This window comes from Magnolia sinica, chromosome 4 (genome assembly GCF_029962835.1).
Source record: "Magnolia sinica isolate HGM2019 chromosome 4, MsV1, whole genome shotgun sequence".
NCBI lineage: Eukaryota > Viridiplantae > Streptophyta > Magnoliopsida > Magnoliales > Magnoliaceae > Magnolia > Magnolia sinica.
In genome coordinates, this window is record NC_080576.1 from 35,653,507 (window position 1) to 35,671,531 (window position 18,025).

Genomic DNA, 18,025 nt, shown 5'->3' on the forward strand with positions numbered 1-18,025 from the left:
AAATTCTATATTTATTTCTAGGTGATTGTTAATTTTTTCAATGCTATAACTTACAAAATGATTGCATAGGCTGGATATTTGTAATATTCAAGTGAAAATATTTTCATGAATACCTTAAGAAAGGAGGAAATGGTAGTTATGGCGGTTGAAGATGACCTCAAAATCCTCGGGTCTCTCTCGAACTGAAAAAGGGTTGAAATTGAAACCGAATTTCAAAGTGCCAAACAACCCCACTTCTACAAATCCTGGATTCAATTGTTGGCATACACATCAGCTATCAGGACCGTCCATTAGGTTTAGTCTCCTGTTCATGCCCTATTGTGCCAAAATCACAGCAATCCGATGGTCCTGAACGTCCATGACTGGACCTATGTCTGAGGAACGATCTAGACCATCCATTTTTGCATGCTGCAAACTTTACAGTTTGGATCACCCAATGAATGTGATTTTTCAATGCAGTTTATTAAGAACGGAATGGGTCTAATGGACAGCTGAGATAGATGATATGTATGCCAACGAGTCCAATTGCAGCTGGGTGCATGAAAACTTTACATCCACCTCTTACAAAAACCCATTACATTTTCATCATTGTTGCTTATAAAAATCTAATCCACAGCTTATAACATACCAAAAGGAAAAATCCTAAATACACTAATTCCACACAAAGCATACTACAAAACACATTTGCTAGCTTTTGTGTGTGTTTGGCTGCACCGGTCTAACTACAAAACACATTTGCTAGCTTTTGGGTGTGTTTGGCTGCACCAAATTAGACTGATTAATCATGAAATATCATAAAATTTGGTGCAACCAAACACACTTGTAAAATACAACTCCACACATGTTTACTCCTTTTGCCGGTAGACCGACTCCGACAAGCGCGGTTTCGGGATCCCGACCAATGTCTTGGCCTTTTGAAGTGTGATCCCCACCTTCTCCGACATGTCCTCCAAGATATCAGCTGAAAAGTTCCACTCAAATGAATGCATTAGCGACGCTAGAGAGTAATGCACCATGCGATGGCCGAGCGGCATTCCGACACAGGACCTCCTGCCTGTCCCGAAGGGCAGGAGTTCGAAGTCCTGGCCCTTCACATCAATCTCCCTCCCGACGAACCTCTCTGGATTGAACTCATGAGGGTCAGGCCACACCTTGGGGTCCCTAGCCATGCCCCACACGTTCACGAACACTATGGTGTGCTTGGGCACGTTGTAGCCACACACCTCGCATGCCTCGCCAGTTCGGCGTGGGATAAGGAGCGGGACCCCTGGGTGGAGCCGGAAGACTTCTTTCACCACTGCTTGGAAGTAAGTGAGCTTCGGGATGTCGGCCTCCTCAACGAAGCGGTTCCTTCCAACCACTTCGTCGAGCTCCGCTAGTATTTTCTTGTAGACAGTGGGCTTTCGAAGAATTTCAGTCATCCCCCATTCAACCGTGCTTGAAGAAGTGTCGGTGCCGGCGACGAACATGTCCTGCAGAAATCCAGTTACAGAGAAGTTTAGAATGCTTATTTCATCGTATCAGTTCCACAGCCCTGCTCGGCTAGATTCCAGTTCAATTCCGGCCTTGTTTGGGTCAGGTATCAACCTGTATGGGTTGGACCCAGGGTTGAATTTTTAGGCCTTATTAACTAAATGGGGCTGGACCTTTTTCCTGCATCCAATAGATAATGGCCCCAGGCCAACTCCCATTATTTAACTTTTGTATGTGTAGCCATTTGAATGGTGGGCTCAGGTAGGCCTGTCCTTTTCTTACTTTTTAAGTTTTTAATCTGGGGACCCACCGTACGGTAGGCCCACCACAAGTGATCTCCCATCAACCATGGAACTCATCGTTTGAATACTCAATCGGTATGTGATGTAGAGCGGGTTGTAGACACTTTTATGGCAAAGACGGACTAGAGAAGGCCCAATTAGAGTTGGAAATGATCAGGACAGCCGGAACCTTAAAATCATCGTATCTCATGATCCAGAATGAGTTTTTCGACATATCATATATGATTTTGGATAGGAGAAGCTACTTTAGCCAACCAACCCTGTTATGCCAGATTGCCCACACCAGATTTGTGAGATTCCATCAGATCGACAGTCAAAAGTCTGCCCAACATGAAAAGGGCTTTAAAAAATTAGGAAAATAATGTAGTTAAGCTAAATCAGACACACACTATTTTGTTCCAAAACCATAAAGTCTAGTAGTAATGGTGACGGTCTACAAATAGTAAGTTTATTCTTTATAGTAAGTCACATTTTAAAGTTTTTAGGGTGTTTGAGTCTAAAACCTCTGTCTTAGGTTTGAGTTCACTATATAAAGGATTGTAATTTCATTTTTTAAAAAAAATTAAAAAAAAATCATCAATTAATTTATTTTGGATTTATTATAAATTATTTCTATATATGTATTTTTTTAATCCCTCATAGATTTGAGGAATCTCGGTGAGTAGTCTAAAGAGCTATGTGGATTCAGAGTAATTAGGAACACGGTGATCGACCTCATCACATCCATCCCTGTGTCAGTACGCCAATGTGCCTGCCCTACATGTACATTTAATGTGGTCTGCATTAGTTTTTGTCTTTCCTTTAATCAAGTATTTTAAACTCAACTTGCATTTGTCTATAAATTAAAAACTGAATAGATTAATCTAATTTAGAACAGAGGATGTTACCAGATGCATTTGTCTCGGCATCATTATCGGCTGTACAGTCCCTCAATGACAGTACAGAGAACAATGCAGTTCAAAGAGTGGAAATGGGTCGAGTCGGCCCATGGCTCAATAAAAACTGCTAATGGGCTGAGCCAGATGACCCGATCAGACCCAAAACCCGAAACAGGATAATAGAAGATTATAGAGACAGACACATGATGTATCTACTAATTGGGCTGGGCTGGGCTTACCTTTTGCCCCATTTTCAATCTTGAACTTAAGTTCGATCATTTTACGTACCGATAACATTCCTTTGATATCGACCCTCGAGAATTCCTTAAGCTCATCGTCCTTCTTGTCACTTCGGTAATCCATGAACACATCCAGCATATCCATCCTCCCGTTCTCATTGATCTTCACTCCCTTCTTCCTCTCCTCCAACCGCTCGTCGATCAGCTTCTCGAAGAAGTCATCGAACCTCTTCACCACCTTCCACACCCTCCTCTTCAGCCCCTGTGGGTCCAAAACCTTCAATGACGGTATGAGGTCCGCCAGGTTCGGCGCCCCGACAACCTCCAGTATCTCCCACACCATCTCCTTCAGCTCCCTTCCTTCCTTCTTCGTGTTGTCGAATAGGTTCTTCGAGCATACCAGATTGCTCACCAGGTTCGCCGAAACCACAAACGTCGAATCTGCGATGTTGATTGGCGTCATCGATTCCCATGCAGTGTACAAATTCTTAAGTAGTACACGGACCTGGCCAAACACCAAAACCATAGAATTTATTAGAAATTAGAAATTCTTAGAAATACTAATCACATTTATTTTGTGTCAATGAAAAATAATTCATGGCCCAGATCGAACGTGGATAAAGCACATAAATCATGATGAGGCCGACGGAGTACTGTCCAGTAGCCACCTCGCTACTGGCAGCGTCAGTAGGCAGTCCACGTCCCTGCGTGTGGAATTAGCAAAACGTCAGTAATCAAAAGCACCTGATGTTTGCGAGCGGGCTGCAATAGTTCGATGGACCGGGATGAGAACAGCTCGGTTGTCAGGATCTTCCGGAGCAGCCTCCACCTGGCGCCATACGGCACGAAGACAAGTGACGTGGCATCGTACGTCACGCATCGCACGGCCTCGGTGATCGTGCGGCTAGAGAAGGTAAGGTCCTTGTGCTTGAGGATCTCCCTTGTGATGTCCGGCGAAGATACGACGATCGCCGGCTTCTGGCCCATCCGGAGACTGAAGATCGGGCCGTAGGTGAAGGAGAACTTGTGGAGGTCCTCGTGCAGCCGATCCGTCAGGTACGGCAGGTAGCCTATCACGGGCCACCCGGTGGGGCCCGGCGGGGCATTCCGCCAGTTCGAGCGGCGGAAGATGATCGGAAGTAGGAGGAAGGCGACTATGGAAGCGGCGATGGCGATGATGGTGGATGATTGGAGGGAGGAGAGGTGGGCGGTCGTGGCGGAGAGGAGAAGGTGTACCTGCTCCATTCCAAAAACTCTTTGAGTTTTGATCGTGGTTTTTCGAGTGAGAAGGTTTGGAGTGTGTGCAGATAGCGAGGGCGTTTTTAAGTACAGCGTCGGTGTGTTAAATTACCAGAATGCCCTTAATTTTGGGGTTGAATCGCAATCTGCACTGACTCGGTCCGAATCGCCAGTAAAAAACGCATTTCTCGTGGGAGTGTGAGGTGCGGGAATCAATGATAACGTGGGAGTGAGGGTATACTTGGAATTTTGAAATTTTAAGGGAGCATGGAGGAGGCAGCGAGGAGCTCGTGGGCGTAGCTCGTGCCAAGGCATCAAATCGTGGGCCCCACATTCGTGAAGTAAACACCAAATTTTTATAAATTAATATTTAGGATACACTGTCCACGCACTGTAGAGCATATATACAACTGGAATAAGGTGCAACTATCTCCACCATCCACGTGGCAGACAACCGTCTATTGAGATGTGGAAAAACCATCCCAATTGTATGATCCAGGCCGTCCAATCAATGATCCTTGTACTAATCAAAGAGGCTCATGATTACCCATTTACTGGTGACAAATACAGAAGGGATGCAGTTTTGAATTGAACCCGGTCCATCCATAACAGTCCATAAAAATGGACGGTTCTAGATTGGCATCTCAACCTGACACATGTGTACGGACAGGTGGCTATGTGCGGATATTAGGTTGATCCACTTATCATAAGGTGGCCCCCATAGTGAAGATGGTCATGTGCGGATATTAGGCTGATCCACTCATTATAAGGTGGCCCGGCCCCCAGGGTGAAGATCGATGGGTATGGATGGTTTTCATCCCAGCCGTTTATTAAATGTCCACAAACTGACAATATAGTTGGCGTATCAAGTATCTCCCGCTGCTCGAGTATCAAATATTTACCCTTTTTTTTTTTTTTTACACACGCACACACAGCCCCACACACTCACGCTAGTGGAATTTCACCACCTAGTATCAAACATTTACCCTTTTGTTTGGCACTGTACGCATCACATGCATTTTTAAATTGATATAAATGATTCGTGTTCACATTACTACGGTACAGAAGCTACGACTCTATAACAAAGGTTCATTGAATTGGACGCGGATTTCCCGAAATGCCTTTCGGGCGTGTTTGGATGTCGGGCCCATATTGTAATGTATCGTATATGTTAAAAAAATACAACATTGAAATCGACACTATCCAAACAGTGCCATGTGGTACGCTGGTTACCCGGGTACGTCGCCATCCTAGTTTCTCGAAACGACACGTCTTGTAAAATACTGCTACAACGTAGGCGTCTGTCTAGTGTAATGAAAGCACTGCACCGTCATAACAGACGGAAGTTAAAGAAAAAGCAGAAAAAAATCCCAGGATTGCAAGAAAATCTGCAGATCATCGTTTAGCATCTACTCTCTCTCCTCATTTGACTGGTTGTCTCAGACGAATCCCACCCTCGTCCACTCACTCGCCCTGTCGTGCATCTCTCCAAAGACCTCCACCACCGCCTCTGAGTGGAACCGATTGAATAGGATTCGAGGAACATCCTTACGGCCGTTGTTTCTCTCGCCTTCTTCCCTATAGACATTACAGGTGGGTGATTTCGCGAATACAGGTAATATACAATCTAATTCCTCGAATCTCTAGGAGAGATTTTCCGTTTCATGTAGTACGATGTTATCATGCTACATATTTCTCCGTCTCTCTGTTTACTCCCCAAACGCCCAAATGTACATACCATTTGGATATGCATGTGTGGGTTGAGTAACAACCATGGTGGGGATTCACGTTAAGACGATGGACCCTGTGTGAAGGCTATCGTCAAAAAGATATTCCTGGTAGATGAATCTTTTGTTTTTACTGCGTATCTGCAGTGTATCCGGTTGATGGATTCACTACACCGCGACATGCGACTTGACCTGTGCATGTCAATGAACAGGGCGTACTGATCTTTGAAGTGCCTCATAACCATTTGCGGATATTGTATATAAACTATCTTTATCTTCCTTCTTCTCTCATTTGATTCCATTCTTAAATACTGAACTGCTGCATAGACTTCAGGTCTTCTGCATTAGGCCAGGTATTACTTCCCTATTTGTGTTAGTAATCTTTTCTAATGTATCGAACATGCTTCTTCTCATTTGACACATTCCGTAGCCTGGTTGATCACCTTTTTAAAGGATGTTAGTGTATGCATGTTTTATGAAAATTTCTCCATTTTTTGGGCATAAAAAAAATATGTGAATATATTGTTAGGCTATCCTACTTGATGTAGTTGCTATTACTAATATCTATTTCAAATTGTATTTCAAGATATGCTCATTGGTTGCTTGAACAATGTCAATATCCTGTGTTATCTCTGATGAAAGAAAATGGTTTTCATGTTTTAGACGAAATAGATGTATGTTACATTCGCAATTATGTTGATATTCGTGCTGATGTTTAATAGAAAAACTCTGCAAAAGATATCATAATGTTGCTGTACATGTGAGATTTTTATGACATTTTCATCTGTATATTTAAAGTAACTTGGACCTAGTAACAGGTCAGACACAAATTGTCTCATGGGGTCTGGTAGTGATGTCTCTAGTAGTGCGGATTCATCCAATAGTGACTGGAATGAAAATGAGGTAGCAGCTGCAATGACTGCAATTGCAGCCTCTGCATGTGTCATGGGAGTTGCCGAATATTATCGTCGTTATTGTTTGAAGTCGTCCTCTCGATATTATCATGTAGCTAGAAATAGATTTGTGAATGGAATCATAAGGAAAAGTGATGCAGACTGCCTTTCACAACTATGTATGGGTCGTGATAAATTTTTCGAGTTATGTTCCTTGTTAAGAGATAAGAATTTGTTATGTGATAGTAAAAGGTGCAGTTTAGAGGAACAAGTTATCATGTTCCTGCATACAATTGGCCACAATGTGCGAAATCGGGTCATTGGTAATCGGTTTTTAAGGTTTAGAGAGACTGTGAGTCGACATTTTCATAGGATTCTTCAAGCTGTAATTTGTCTTTATCTGTAATATGTCAAGTTCTCGGGTTTACATACTCCGAAAGAGATATCCGATAATCCAATGTGGAGCCTCTATTTTCAAGCAATACGATCCCATAATATTGAAATTATGATACGATTATATTGTCGTTTGCGTAATAATGACCTAAATGTAAGATGAATGTTGCTTGTAGGATTGCATTGGGGCACTCGATGACACCCACATTCCAGCCTATTTGCCGAAAGGCGAAAGTATAACTTTTCATAATCGAAAAGGTATCTGTCACAAAAGGTAATGATAACATGTACATTCGATATGAAATTTGTGTATGTGCTAGCAGGTTGGGATGGTTCAGCATCCAATGCTCGTGTATTGTAAAATGCATTAACTCGTCACCCTAATTGTTTTCTTGTCTCTTATGGTAATCAATGACACTTGCTGATTCATGTACATATGTAGGACACGATTGTTCACATGCTTAATTCTCATATATTGCTTTGTGTAGGAAAATATTATGTTGTGGATGCGGGATATACCCACTCTCTTGATTTTATCGCACCTTATCGAGGTGTCCGATATCACTTGAATGAATTTCGTACGAGAAAGAAGCCTACAAATATGAAAGAACTATTCAATTATCGTCATGCCCAGTTAAGAAATGTTATCGAACAGTGTTTCAGTGTTTTAAAGGGCCGATTCCCTATATTGCGGATAGCACCACAGTTCAAGTTTATAACACAAGTGAAAATTGTTATAGCTTACTGTGTGCCGCACAATTTCATCTGTGTTTCTGGTGAAGATGGTTTTTATGAAGCAGTTGAGGATATTGGAGACGGTTTTGAGAAAATCTCGTCTTCCCCTATCGAGTTCAATAATGCTGATGAAGATCACGCGTTGTCATGTCTGCCAGATCGCGCGAGAGATGAGTGGATAAAAAAAAAAGGGATCAAATTGCAGAGAGGATGTGGAATGACAGTCTTCCTCGTACCCGGCGGCGGTGTTAATTTCCTCTTTTTTAATGTCATGTGTTAAGATGTTATTTCTAACAGCGGATTTGTACTGTTTTATAACTCATTTGGTGTGCTTTTAGGAACTTACGACTATTTTTCTTTTCATTTTCTTATGAAAGGACTTCATGATGTCTAACAGTTTAATCGATTATTATCGCTCAGTTTGCATTGTATATTCTTAGAATGCCTCATACTCATATATCTTGTCTTACAGTTGTTTGTTTCAAACTACTTTCCATTGATTATTAATGCTTCGTAGGTAATATGAACTTCTTACGGAGTTCCAACAAGATAGACAGAGATAAGAATGTGTTAGCATCTTCGTCTAAACACAAAGGCTCTACCAACAGCCCCCTGACATCACACAACAAAATATTTGGAACACCAGCTACAACCAGCTCAGCAACATTACTAACAGTAGCATCACTTGTGTCTCCGACCCAAAAAAATCGAAGATCTGCACACCCTAAGAAAACTGTTCACATTCGATGGACTGATGTGATGGATAACGCATTGGTCGATGCGTTAATCAAGCAGGTAAATTTGGGTCGGAAGAGCGACGTCGGTTTCAAGTTGAAAGTGTACAAAGCAACTATAACTGAAATCAGTGTCAAATGTGGAGTCGAGCTAGAAAATAAACATATATCCAACCATCTCCGCACTTTCAAAAAATTCTACTAGGCTATGAAGGATATGTTAAACGCAAGTGGTTTTAGTTAGGATCCTGCTGTTAAAATGGTCATCGCTACTGATGATGTATGGGAGGCTTATATTGCGGTAAAATACATGCATTCTTTATATAATGTTGAATAACTAATATACGCACATCTGATGAAAGTAACAAAAGTTGCTGCGGATTATATCAGTCCTATGCATATCTCTATGCATTTTTGATGCATTGCCCAATTTCAGCAATGCATATCTGAAAGTCAATGGACTGAACGGAGTGTTATTCTATATAAATGGTCTCGTCGGATATAATATTTCAACTATGCATATCTGAGAAGAGAAAATGGTTGTTGCTAATGATTTTGTAAAACCCATATCAGATTTTAAAATGATTGTAGATATTGGGGATATCAGAAAGACATCTTTGAAATTAAATTTTGTTCAGCTTCGTTTTCTTTGGGTGGACATATCTAATTATATATTTGCTAGGTTGCTAACTTGTACTTTTTTGTTCTTGCAGTCTCACCCATATGCGGAAAGGATACGAGGAAAATATATAGATAGGTATAATGACCTATGTTTTATGTTTGTTAATGAATGTACCCAGGGATCTTATGCCAGTACCGCATACTCATCCCCCATTTCTGGACGCCGATGCCCAAGAGATGAAGTTAACTGTTCCGATAAGTTTGAAGAGGATGGCAATGATATAGTACGTCTTTCTTCAGACGATGATGATGAAAAAGGTAGTGGTTCGGCATGATGTCCCAATGAGGGGTCACATGAGCAGTCAAAGAGGGTTCATACAGGCCCTATGAAAACTTCGTTTGGGTCTAGAAATAGTCAGAGCACTGGTACTGGCACGACCCGTCAACGAAGGGTTAAATCGAGTGACCAAATTAGAGACAAGATGGATGAAGTGGCTGAGGCTATCAGGTCCCTAACAATTACTATGGCAACAGGAAAAACAATAACCCGACTACAAAAAATACTGGGCATTATAGAGGATGTCAATGGTCTCAGCCATGAGGACCAGTTTAGGCTGCTAGGCTGCTGTAGAATGATATTATTAGTGCCGGTTTCTTCATCAAGATGGGACATGAAAGGCGGAAGGAGTTCATACAAAAGCTCCTCGACCACAACACAGATGTTTGATACATCTCTATCCTGGTGATTTCTGAAACTTTTAAATAACTATTACTGAAATATTTTCTTTTGATTTTTTTGTAATGTAAACAAGTGGTTTTTTGGATTCTTGTTTTTGGTGATCCGGATGATTAGGGTACTACATGGGTACCAGCACCCAACTTTTGAGATCTTGTTGATAATGCTTTACTAACGTTGACTCTGCAAATTGATCCTTGGTGGTAGAATTACTTCTAATATCTGTTAGCAATGAGAGTGAAATGCATGAGTGCAGGTAAAACTGATTATCTGCCTCAGAGCGCAGAAACAATTAACTGATTTTGAATGTTTGCATATATAATGTTTGGACTAATTTTCATGTTGTACATGTTGTTATATGTGGACTGTCTGTTCTGTTTCCTTGCAGATGAAAATGTCATGTCTTCATATCATATATGTACATTATCTGTTTTTTTAACTGATGCTAGAAACAGTCTGCACTTTATCATTGTTGCAGTACCACTTGGTATGAATTAGGATATGTATATTTCATTTTCTTCCACGGATTGTATTAAATTCCATGATTTTATGGGATTCAATATCGGTTCATCACTTCAAAAATACCTATTGATAAGGTAAGACCCGGGATTGGGTGTGGATGGAAACAGTTGTACTTATTATGTTATCTGATTCTTCTAATAACAGTTGAATAGATTTGAAACTGCTGGCACATGCTATATTCACTTCATTTTATTAATGACTGTTATTTGAAATGTTTTTTCAGCAACTATGGGGAAATACTATGTGGTCTTTGTTGGCAGACATCTTGGATTATATTACAAGTGGGAGGATGCACGAGCACAGGTGGTTCGCTACAGCGGATGTAGGCACCAATCATAGAAGTCATACGAGGAGGCTGCGAGAGCTTGGTAGAATTTTCAGGTACGAATAAGAAACCTATATTCAGATGGAATCATCAAATCCTCAGCCTTATAGTTTGACAAGCGATTTGTATACCATCTCCATCATAATCTTGTTGAATATTGTGTTTTTAACTGTCTGTCAGAGCACATTCGAGATTCATGAAAGACCCACCACATGCCAAAATTATGATGGGCCCACCGGGAGATTTCAGACTGAAGTTTCTCCTCCTCATGGCTCGGCTCATTGGCAATAGGATTTTGTTGGGATGCAATCTCCATGCGAATCGCACATACGCTTGATAGGAGAACATGGTGCAAATAGGATGATAAATGGGCTATTCAAAGTTGTGGTTGGGGTGTTGCTGATTTGTAGCCGTTGGCTGGATTATTTCTTCTATCGTATCTTAAACATATAGTTGGAGGGTTATGTTTATATTGGTTGCAAACCTTTCTTCAAGTCAAACTATGTCCGCCGTTTTTATGTTGCTAGTTTACATTTTGTTTCATCCACCATCTGTGTTGGGTTAGCAGCAGCTGTAGTATTGTCTGTTACTTGCGGTGATATTGTTTTTCATTTTTTGAAATATAAACGCTCCTTTTTTTTTTTTTGGTTGTGAACAAGAATCATAGTAGAATCACTTCATGTGACGACATCTAAGATATGGTTGGTTACGGATGAACCATAACGGTTTTGGCCTGGACGCATAATTAAAATTTGGACCGTTGTACGTGGATTGATACTGATCTAACTGATTATACTGATTATTTCCATGATATATAAATCAGGTGTATGGAAAGGGTTTTACTTACGTTATCATGGTGGGGCCCACTTGACTTTGGATAGTAAATATATCATATGAGGACTGGATGTGTATATATAATTTTCTTCTCACGGCCCACATTAATTCCAGACCTATTTCATGCTTGGGAAGCAGTGCGACTGATGAACACTCTGTTCCCAAACACTAATTTCGGAAACTATGGTCTCCGTGCTATACGAGAGCACTCTTATCCAAACAATGTAAGTGGTTTGCAATTTACAGACGCATTACTATAGCAGGACCACTAATACCTTAATGGGACAGTTTTACTTCCCTTTACAATACTATACGCGAATCCAAACACGCCCTTATCAGCAAGTTGCTGCATTGGAATGCTAGGTGGGGCTTACAATGATGTTTGTGAGAAATCCACCTTGTTTATTTGTTTTATGACTTCATTTTGAGATGTGTGACCAAAATTGAGGTGGATCCAAAACTGCGCCACATGAGAGGAAACGGTGGTCACCACCATTGAAACATTCGTACGACTACAAAATTTTTGTATCAAGCTAATGTTTTTTATGTCTTCATTTTATCCCAATGGAAATTACATTATAAACGGTTTGGATAGAATATAAACATTAAAATGGAGCTCAAGAAGGTTTCAACAATACACATTTCTTTCCTTAATTTACCCCTTCTGCGAGGCTGAGACCTACTTGAGTTTTTGATCCACTTCATTTTTAGTCTAATGTCTTAAAGTAAGCTTGCAAAAAAGATGAACGGGGTATATTTCTCACAAATGTCACGGTAAGTCCTATCCTACCTTTCATCATAGGAATATACTATTAAAGCCTTTCCTAGGAAATTTGTGTCTCTTGCTTATTGACAGTACACTGACATAGTATTAAATAGCTCTAGCTAAAATTTATTTTTCTAATACAGTAAAATGAAAACTCTCTTTCTCTCACACATTAGATGTCATGCTCCAAAATCAGGGTACAGAGTATGCACCCTCAAATTTGAGTTCCAATTTGTAACTCGTACACAAAGTATACTAACTTCATCTGTTGATCACAATGTGAGAATTACATTCATTCTAAGTTCCACCCAATTTCGTTGAATTTCAATCACGCATACATAACACTTAACACCAATAAACCAGGCATATATAAATCTTCATGCCCATTTAAATAATATAAATTTCAAACATCATTCATTTGTTATAACATCTTATTATAACTATGTTTATTCTAAACTCACAATGTTTCAATTAAATAAATCTAAACAACTGTTTAAAATTCCACAATTAATGCCAGTATGCATTATAGTCAATCAATTTATCCTAACAAATAAATCAAGTATTCATGAATGGTCTAATGCTGCTAATTTATCTTCAAATAAGTATGGCCACGTTTCACGTGGGTCGTGTTCAGGTTTAGTGGCTCCTTTTGATTCATGCGCCACATCATAAGTTAATGGCTCATCTGTATAGTGTTCATTAATAAAAAAGGTAATTTGGCCATGCTTAGTGAAATAAGCCGACATGGTTCATAAACATAACAATTATAATGGTACAAAATATTGAATGGAAAAATGTTTGCACATGATATATGAATGCACTAGACGGGGTGATCACTCATCTGCTTTAGCTGGAGATCGTCAACCCGCATCCACCCGTTGAGTAGGCTTTCACCTTTCGGTAGGCCTGAGTATAGCCCGCATATGGTAACATTGTATTATGATGGACATTTCTTCTAAGGAGGGCACCAAGGATTTACCATGCAATATGCAGATGCGATGGATGATGTATGATTTCATCATTTCATAAACACTTGTGTTAATTCAGAATATAAATATGTGATTCCATTATTTTTTCAGAAATTAAATGTGAGAACATAAATTAAAAGATGACTTAGTTTCATGAATCAAAATCAGTTAGATCAAAACATCAATTAATCAATTACACAAACAATTCCATTTTAATTTCCCTGAACATGAGACATGTTGGCTTACTTGAGTCTAGTAGTGTAGAATCCACAATGTAATTAGGCTAACTTGAATTTAAAAATCATATCAATTATATCTACAACATTATTATTCATCCAGTTATATTACATGGTGGGGCCCACCTTTGATTAACATCATAGGTGGCCAAATCCTAAATGACCAAATAATTAAAATATTCATATATAATATGTTGATTAAATTCAATTATCAAAAGTTAGATTTTTAAAAACTTTATTCAAACAGTTATCAATTGATGTCATCGAATCGAGAAAATACACTTAAAGGTACACAGATCACTAGACGAAATTTAACACTTTGATTAATCGATGACACTCATATTAACTCGATTAATTTATTTTTTAAAAAAAAATTGGAGATTTTCTTTGGGTCAGAGATCTTGGGTCCATTTAACCAATTTAGATAGATCTACATCCATCATTACTCACTCCTTAGTCAAACACTGGCGAAGACCCATTGATTTGCTAATATGAACAATTCATATGCTTATTTACATATAGATTCTGAAATTGAATGACAAATGATTGATCGGGGTGGCCTACCAAATGATTGAATCATTCAAATTCTTAAGGTCTTGGCATATTTTGCTTATACACATTTGATGAATGATGTAGATCTAACCATACATACATCGATAGCCCATCTCGACCTTGTACGCTAAGTGATACCAACACTTGTTCAGAAAATTTGAGCTTTCCTTATTAAACACTTATAAATCTAAGTTATGTGGCCCATCTGATAGTCAGATCGATCTGGAAATTAGTGCCTATGTATAAGTTGGCCTTAGGTATCGTATTCTCTGTACAGATCTAGTTTGATTAGACCAGATGCAGACAAATCAATCTCTGCATAAGAAAGTTCTCATAAAATCTTAGCTTTCTATCGTCTTTACATTGTATCTACTCATAAATCAATGTGATGAACATGTGGCCGATCCACACCGTTTATTAAATAAATCGGTCAAAAATAGATTAAATGCATAAAGAAAATAAATAAAAAGTGTTATGTACCATATTTGAGCTCTCAAATATTCCATTTTTCTCTCTTTTTCTTAATTGTACGCAGGGTGTCTTTTGATTAACATTTGAGTCAGAGTTGAATTGTAACGCACTGAATTTTCATAGCCTGAGTACATACTCGTGCCTGAGAATTTCAGGTGTTAATAATGTGAAAATTGGGTGCTTCAACATCTCACCTTTTTTTTTTCATTTAGATCACATCGAGTTACATTCACGAAGGTAACCATTCACGAGAGTAAAACCAATTGTATTTATTGTTCCATTAGATTAAAAGAAATCAATGAATCTGATGGATAATCGAAAACAGAGAGCTTGATACATTCGTATATGCTTGATGCTCTCCATGATGTCTCATTTTGAGATGAGACACATGCAAACCAAGTATCCCAGTCTGGAAGGGGCTCTGGCCATGATTGAGGATTTTTCGAAACATTAGCAGGATCGGAAACATAATCATATTGGATTAGAAAGGTCTTGCCAGGGTAGAGAGGAAATAGGGGACCTATCATGATAACTTCCACAACATCTTTTGATGGAGTGAACGCTGGACCTAAGCAGTAATAATCGCCGAGGGCCGATTGAAAGATTGTCTTGTCGATGCACTTCTTAGCAAGTGCATCCACCACAGTAACTAGATCATTTTGATGGAATGATGGGGTGGAAGATGAAGAGGCGGCCATTGCTCAATAAAAAAGTTGGGATTTGGAGTTGCTCAGAAGAGAGTAAAGAACGAAGGCTTAAGAATGAAAAGGAATTCAAAATAACACTTATATCGGCCGAGGAACGGAAGCATTTATTAGGCCACCACTGCGATTTTGTTTGAAATAATGTAAGAACATATGTTAGCATGAGGTTTGTCCATTCCTTTGATAAAGTACAACCGTTGCTGACGTGTTACAGTGAATCGGCCGAAGTCAGTTATTGACTTGTTAACATGTATAGGCAATAAATGCCATATTAATGAGGGGTCACACTTCTCTTTCACCTTTTTTTAAAGGCAAAGCAATGCGGGGGGCAATGTTCATCCTCATTATCACCATTCCTCATGAAAACCCATTAAGGGGAGTTATGTGTGATCTCTACAGATCCATATGGAGTATTCAAAGATCTACAGATATGTAAGAAGAAGATTTCTTAATAATAACAGCTAGAACGTATCAAACGGTGCTATTTCATTTTTTGAGTAACTAATGAAGAAACAATCGTGTGAAAGCAATTATTGGACATATGAAAAAAGAAGAAACAGAGAAAGCTAAGTAGTGGTGAACGGTTATGGTAACCGTCAGAACATGGGAATGATTTAAATGTCCATGGTAAAGCTATAAATAGCAAATGAATTCAGTAAGAAAAATTGCCTTATACCAACCCAAACAAACCAAATCTATCTTTCAATTATCATTTCAATTACCAGTCTCTTTACATTCCACAGTATAATCATTTACTTTTGCTGTTAAGCAAATTACAATTCGTAGTGTAATCCTTTACTTTTCCTGTTATGCAAATTACATTTCCTAGTATAATCCTTTACTTTTCTTGTTAAACAAATTATATTTCATAGTGTAATCCTTTACTTTTCCTGTTAAGAAAATTACATTTCATAGTATAATCCTTTACTTCTGTTAAGCAAATTACATTTCATAGTGTAATCCTTTACTTTTCCTATTAAGCAAATTACATTTTATAGTGTAATCCTTTACTTTTAGCTTGCTATTTACATTTTGTAGGTAATCTGTAGCGTTAATCAAGTAGATGGTAATTTTAGCTTTAATTTGAATCTATGCTCGTATGCCAGATTTAGTTCATCACTCGAAAAGGTATTTTGTAGCTGCTCTTTGCGACTAATTGTAAAAATCTTTTTCTCATTTCATTTTATCTTTATCAAAAAGTCCTTTGTATGGAAGGCAAAGGTGCAACCCATCATCAGAGGACGAACCCCACCCTCTGAATATCGCATGATCCTGTTTACACATTGAGCGAGGGGTTGAATAGGCGACGAATCTCATCAGATCTCAGTCATACACTGTGTTTGCCTATCTTGGCACTTGGAGTCATAGTTGTTCGGTTTGAATTGAAGCCGTAATTTCAATTATGGCATGCCTGCACACGTATAGTCGAAAACAACAAGCAACAGAATGGAGTCAATTGGGTGGAATCATGCAGGTTGAAGTAGTTGAAAGGATAGCCGAATCATACGGGTTGAATTGGTCGGGTGTGACACGCCGAATGAACGGTCGATGTGATCAGGTAAGTTAACTAAAGTAGGAATCGACCGAGAGTAGTGCAACAAACATAAATTATTGCTAACAAGTATCAAATAGATCAACAACAACCGATTCAATCAAAGAGGAGCGTCGTGCATAGGTGATGATGGATTGTGTCGATTTGGATGACGAACGGTGAACGAATGGGCAGATCCTGACGGTGCAGATCAACTTAGCAGCGATACAATTGAAAAAGTGAAAAACTCTCTCAATAATCTGACACTATGTAAGCAATTATGAATGTAGTGTTGGATCTGTATTGCGAAATTGACGAATCGTCTATGCATCAACAATAGAGATTCAAAATCATAAGTAAAAGCGTACCTGATTGGAAAGACATTCCGTCGACAAGAATCTTGATCTTCCACACCTTACACCTTTAAGAGACCTTCAATGAGACTGGGGTTTTCTCACTTGTATTGGTGAGGGGGACCAAGACATCTATATATAAGAAAGAGGGTTAGAAGCTTACCCATCACACCTCTCCCTCTAGGGTCTTCACACCGTAAGTTTTCATATCTATCTTAATAACATAGTATAGGGACCACGGTTCAAGCGTCCTACCCCAAACCTATTTACAATGATCACAATTGTAGTGGGGCCCACTGAATTGTTCAATCTAAATAATCCAACGGTCAGATTTGATGATCATGTGTGGTTGACGTAAGGATGAACGTGATGAGGATAACTACTCCGAATCCACGGAGCTTCTCTAGACTCCACACAGAGACTTCTCGAATCCACGAGGAAAGAAAGTAGGAAATAGAAATAAATTCTAATAAATTCAAAATTGATTAATTGATCCATAAAAATGAGTTCACAACCCTTTAAATAGGGGTACCAAGCAATGGGAAAGAAATCAGAATCAAACTACAACTAAAACTCCTAGAATCCGCAACTTACTATATATAGTAAGCTTACTATTTATAAACGGTCATGATGTCTACTAGTGCGCAAGGTTTTCGGGCAAAAATAGTAAGTGTCCTATTTGGCTTCACCAAACTGTTCTCCTAATTATTCTAAGCTCTTTTCACATTGGACGCAACTCCTAAAGCCCGACGGATGAAGAGTTATAATCAAACTAAAACTTACTATTTATAGT

The 18,025-nt window shown here is 39.1% G+C and overlaps 1 protein-coding gene across 1 annotated transcript; it reads right to left on the reverse strand.

Moving 5' to 3' along the window:
• Window positions 1–561: 561 nt before the first annotated feature.
• Window positions 562–4,184, reverse strand: LOC131243013 (geraniol 8-hydroxylase-like). Its single transcript, XM_058242062.1, has 3 exons — window positions 3,637–4,184; window positions 2,942–3,397; window positions 562–1,472 (listed from the first exon to the last, which is right to left on the reverse strand). The coding sequence occupies exons 1-3, from the start codon at window positions 4,135–4,137 to the stop codon at window positions 846–848; spliced, it is 1,584 nt and encodes a 527-aa protein (XP_058098045.1). The 5' UTR covers window positions 4,138–4,184; the 3' UTR covers window positions 562–845.
• Window positions 4,185–18,025: the final 13,841 nt, after the last annotated feature.

Coding starts and splice junctions, on each gene's coding strand:
- LOC131243013 (XM_058242062.1), bottom strand. CDS start 4,137: ATGGAGCAGGTACACCTTCTCCTCTCCGCCACGACCGCCCACCTCTCC. Junction 3,398..3,636: donor AGCCCGCTCGCAAACATCAG/GTGCTTTTGATT, acceptor GTGTTTGGCCAG/GTCCGTGTACTACTTAAGAA. Junction 1,473..2,941: donor ATATCAAAGGAATGTTATCG/GTACGTAAAATG, acceptor GGATTTCTGCAG/GACATGTTCGTCGCCGGCAC.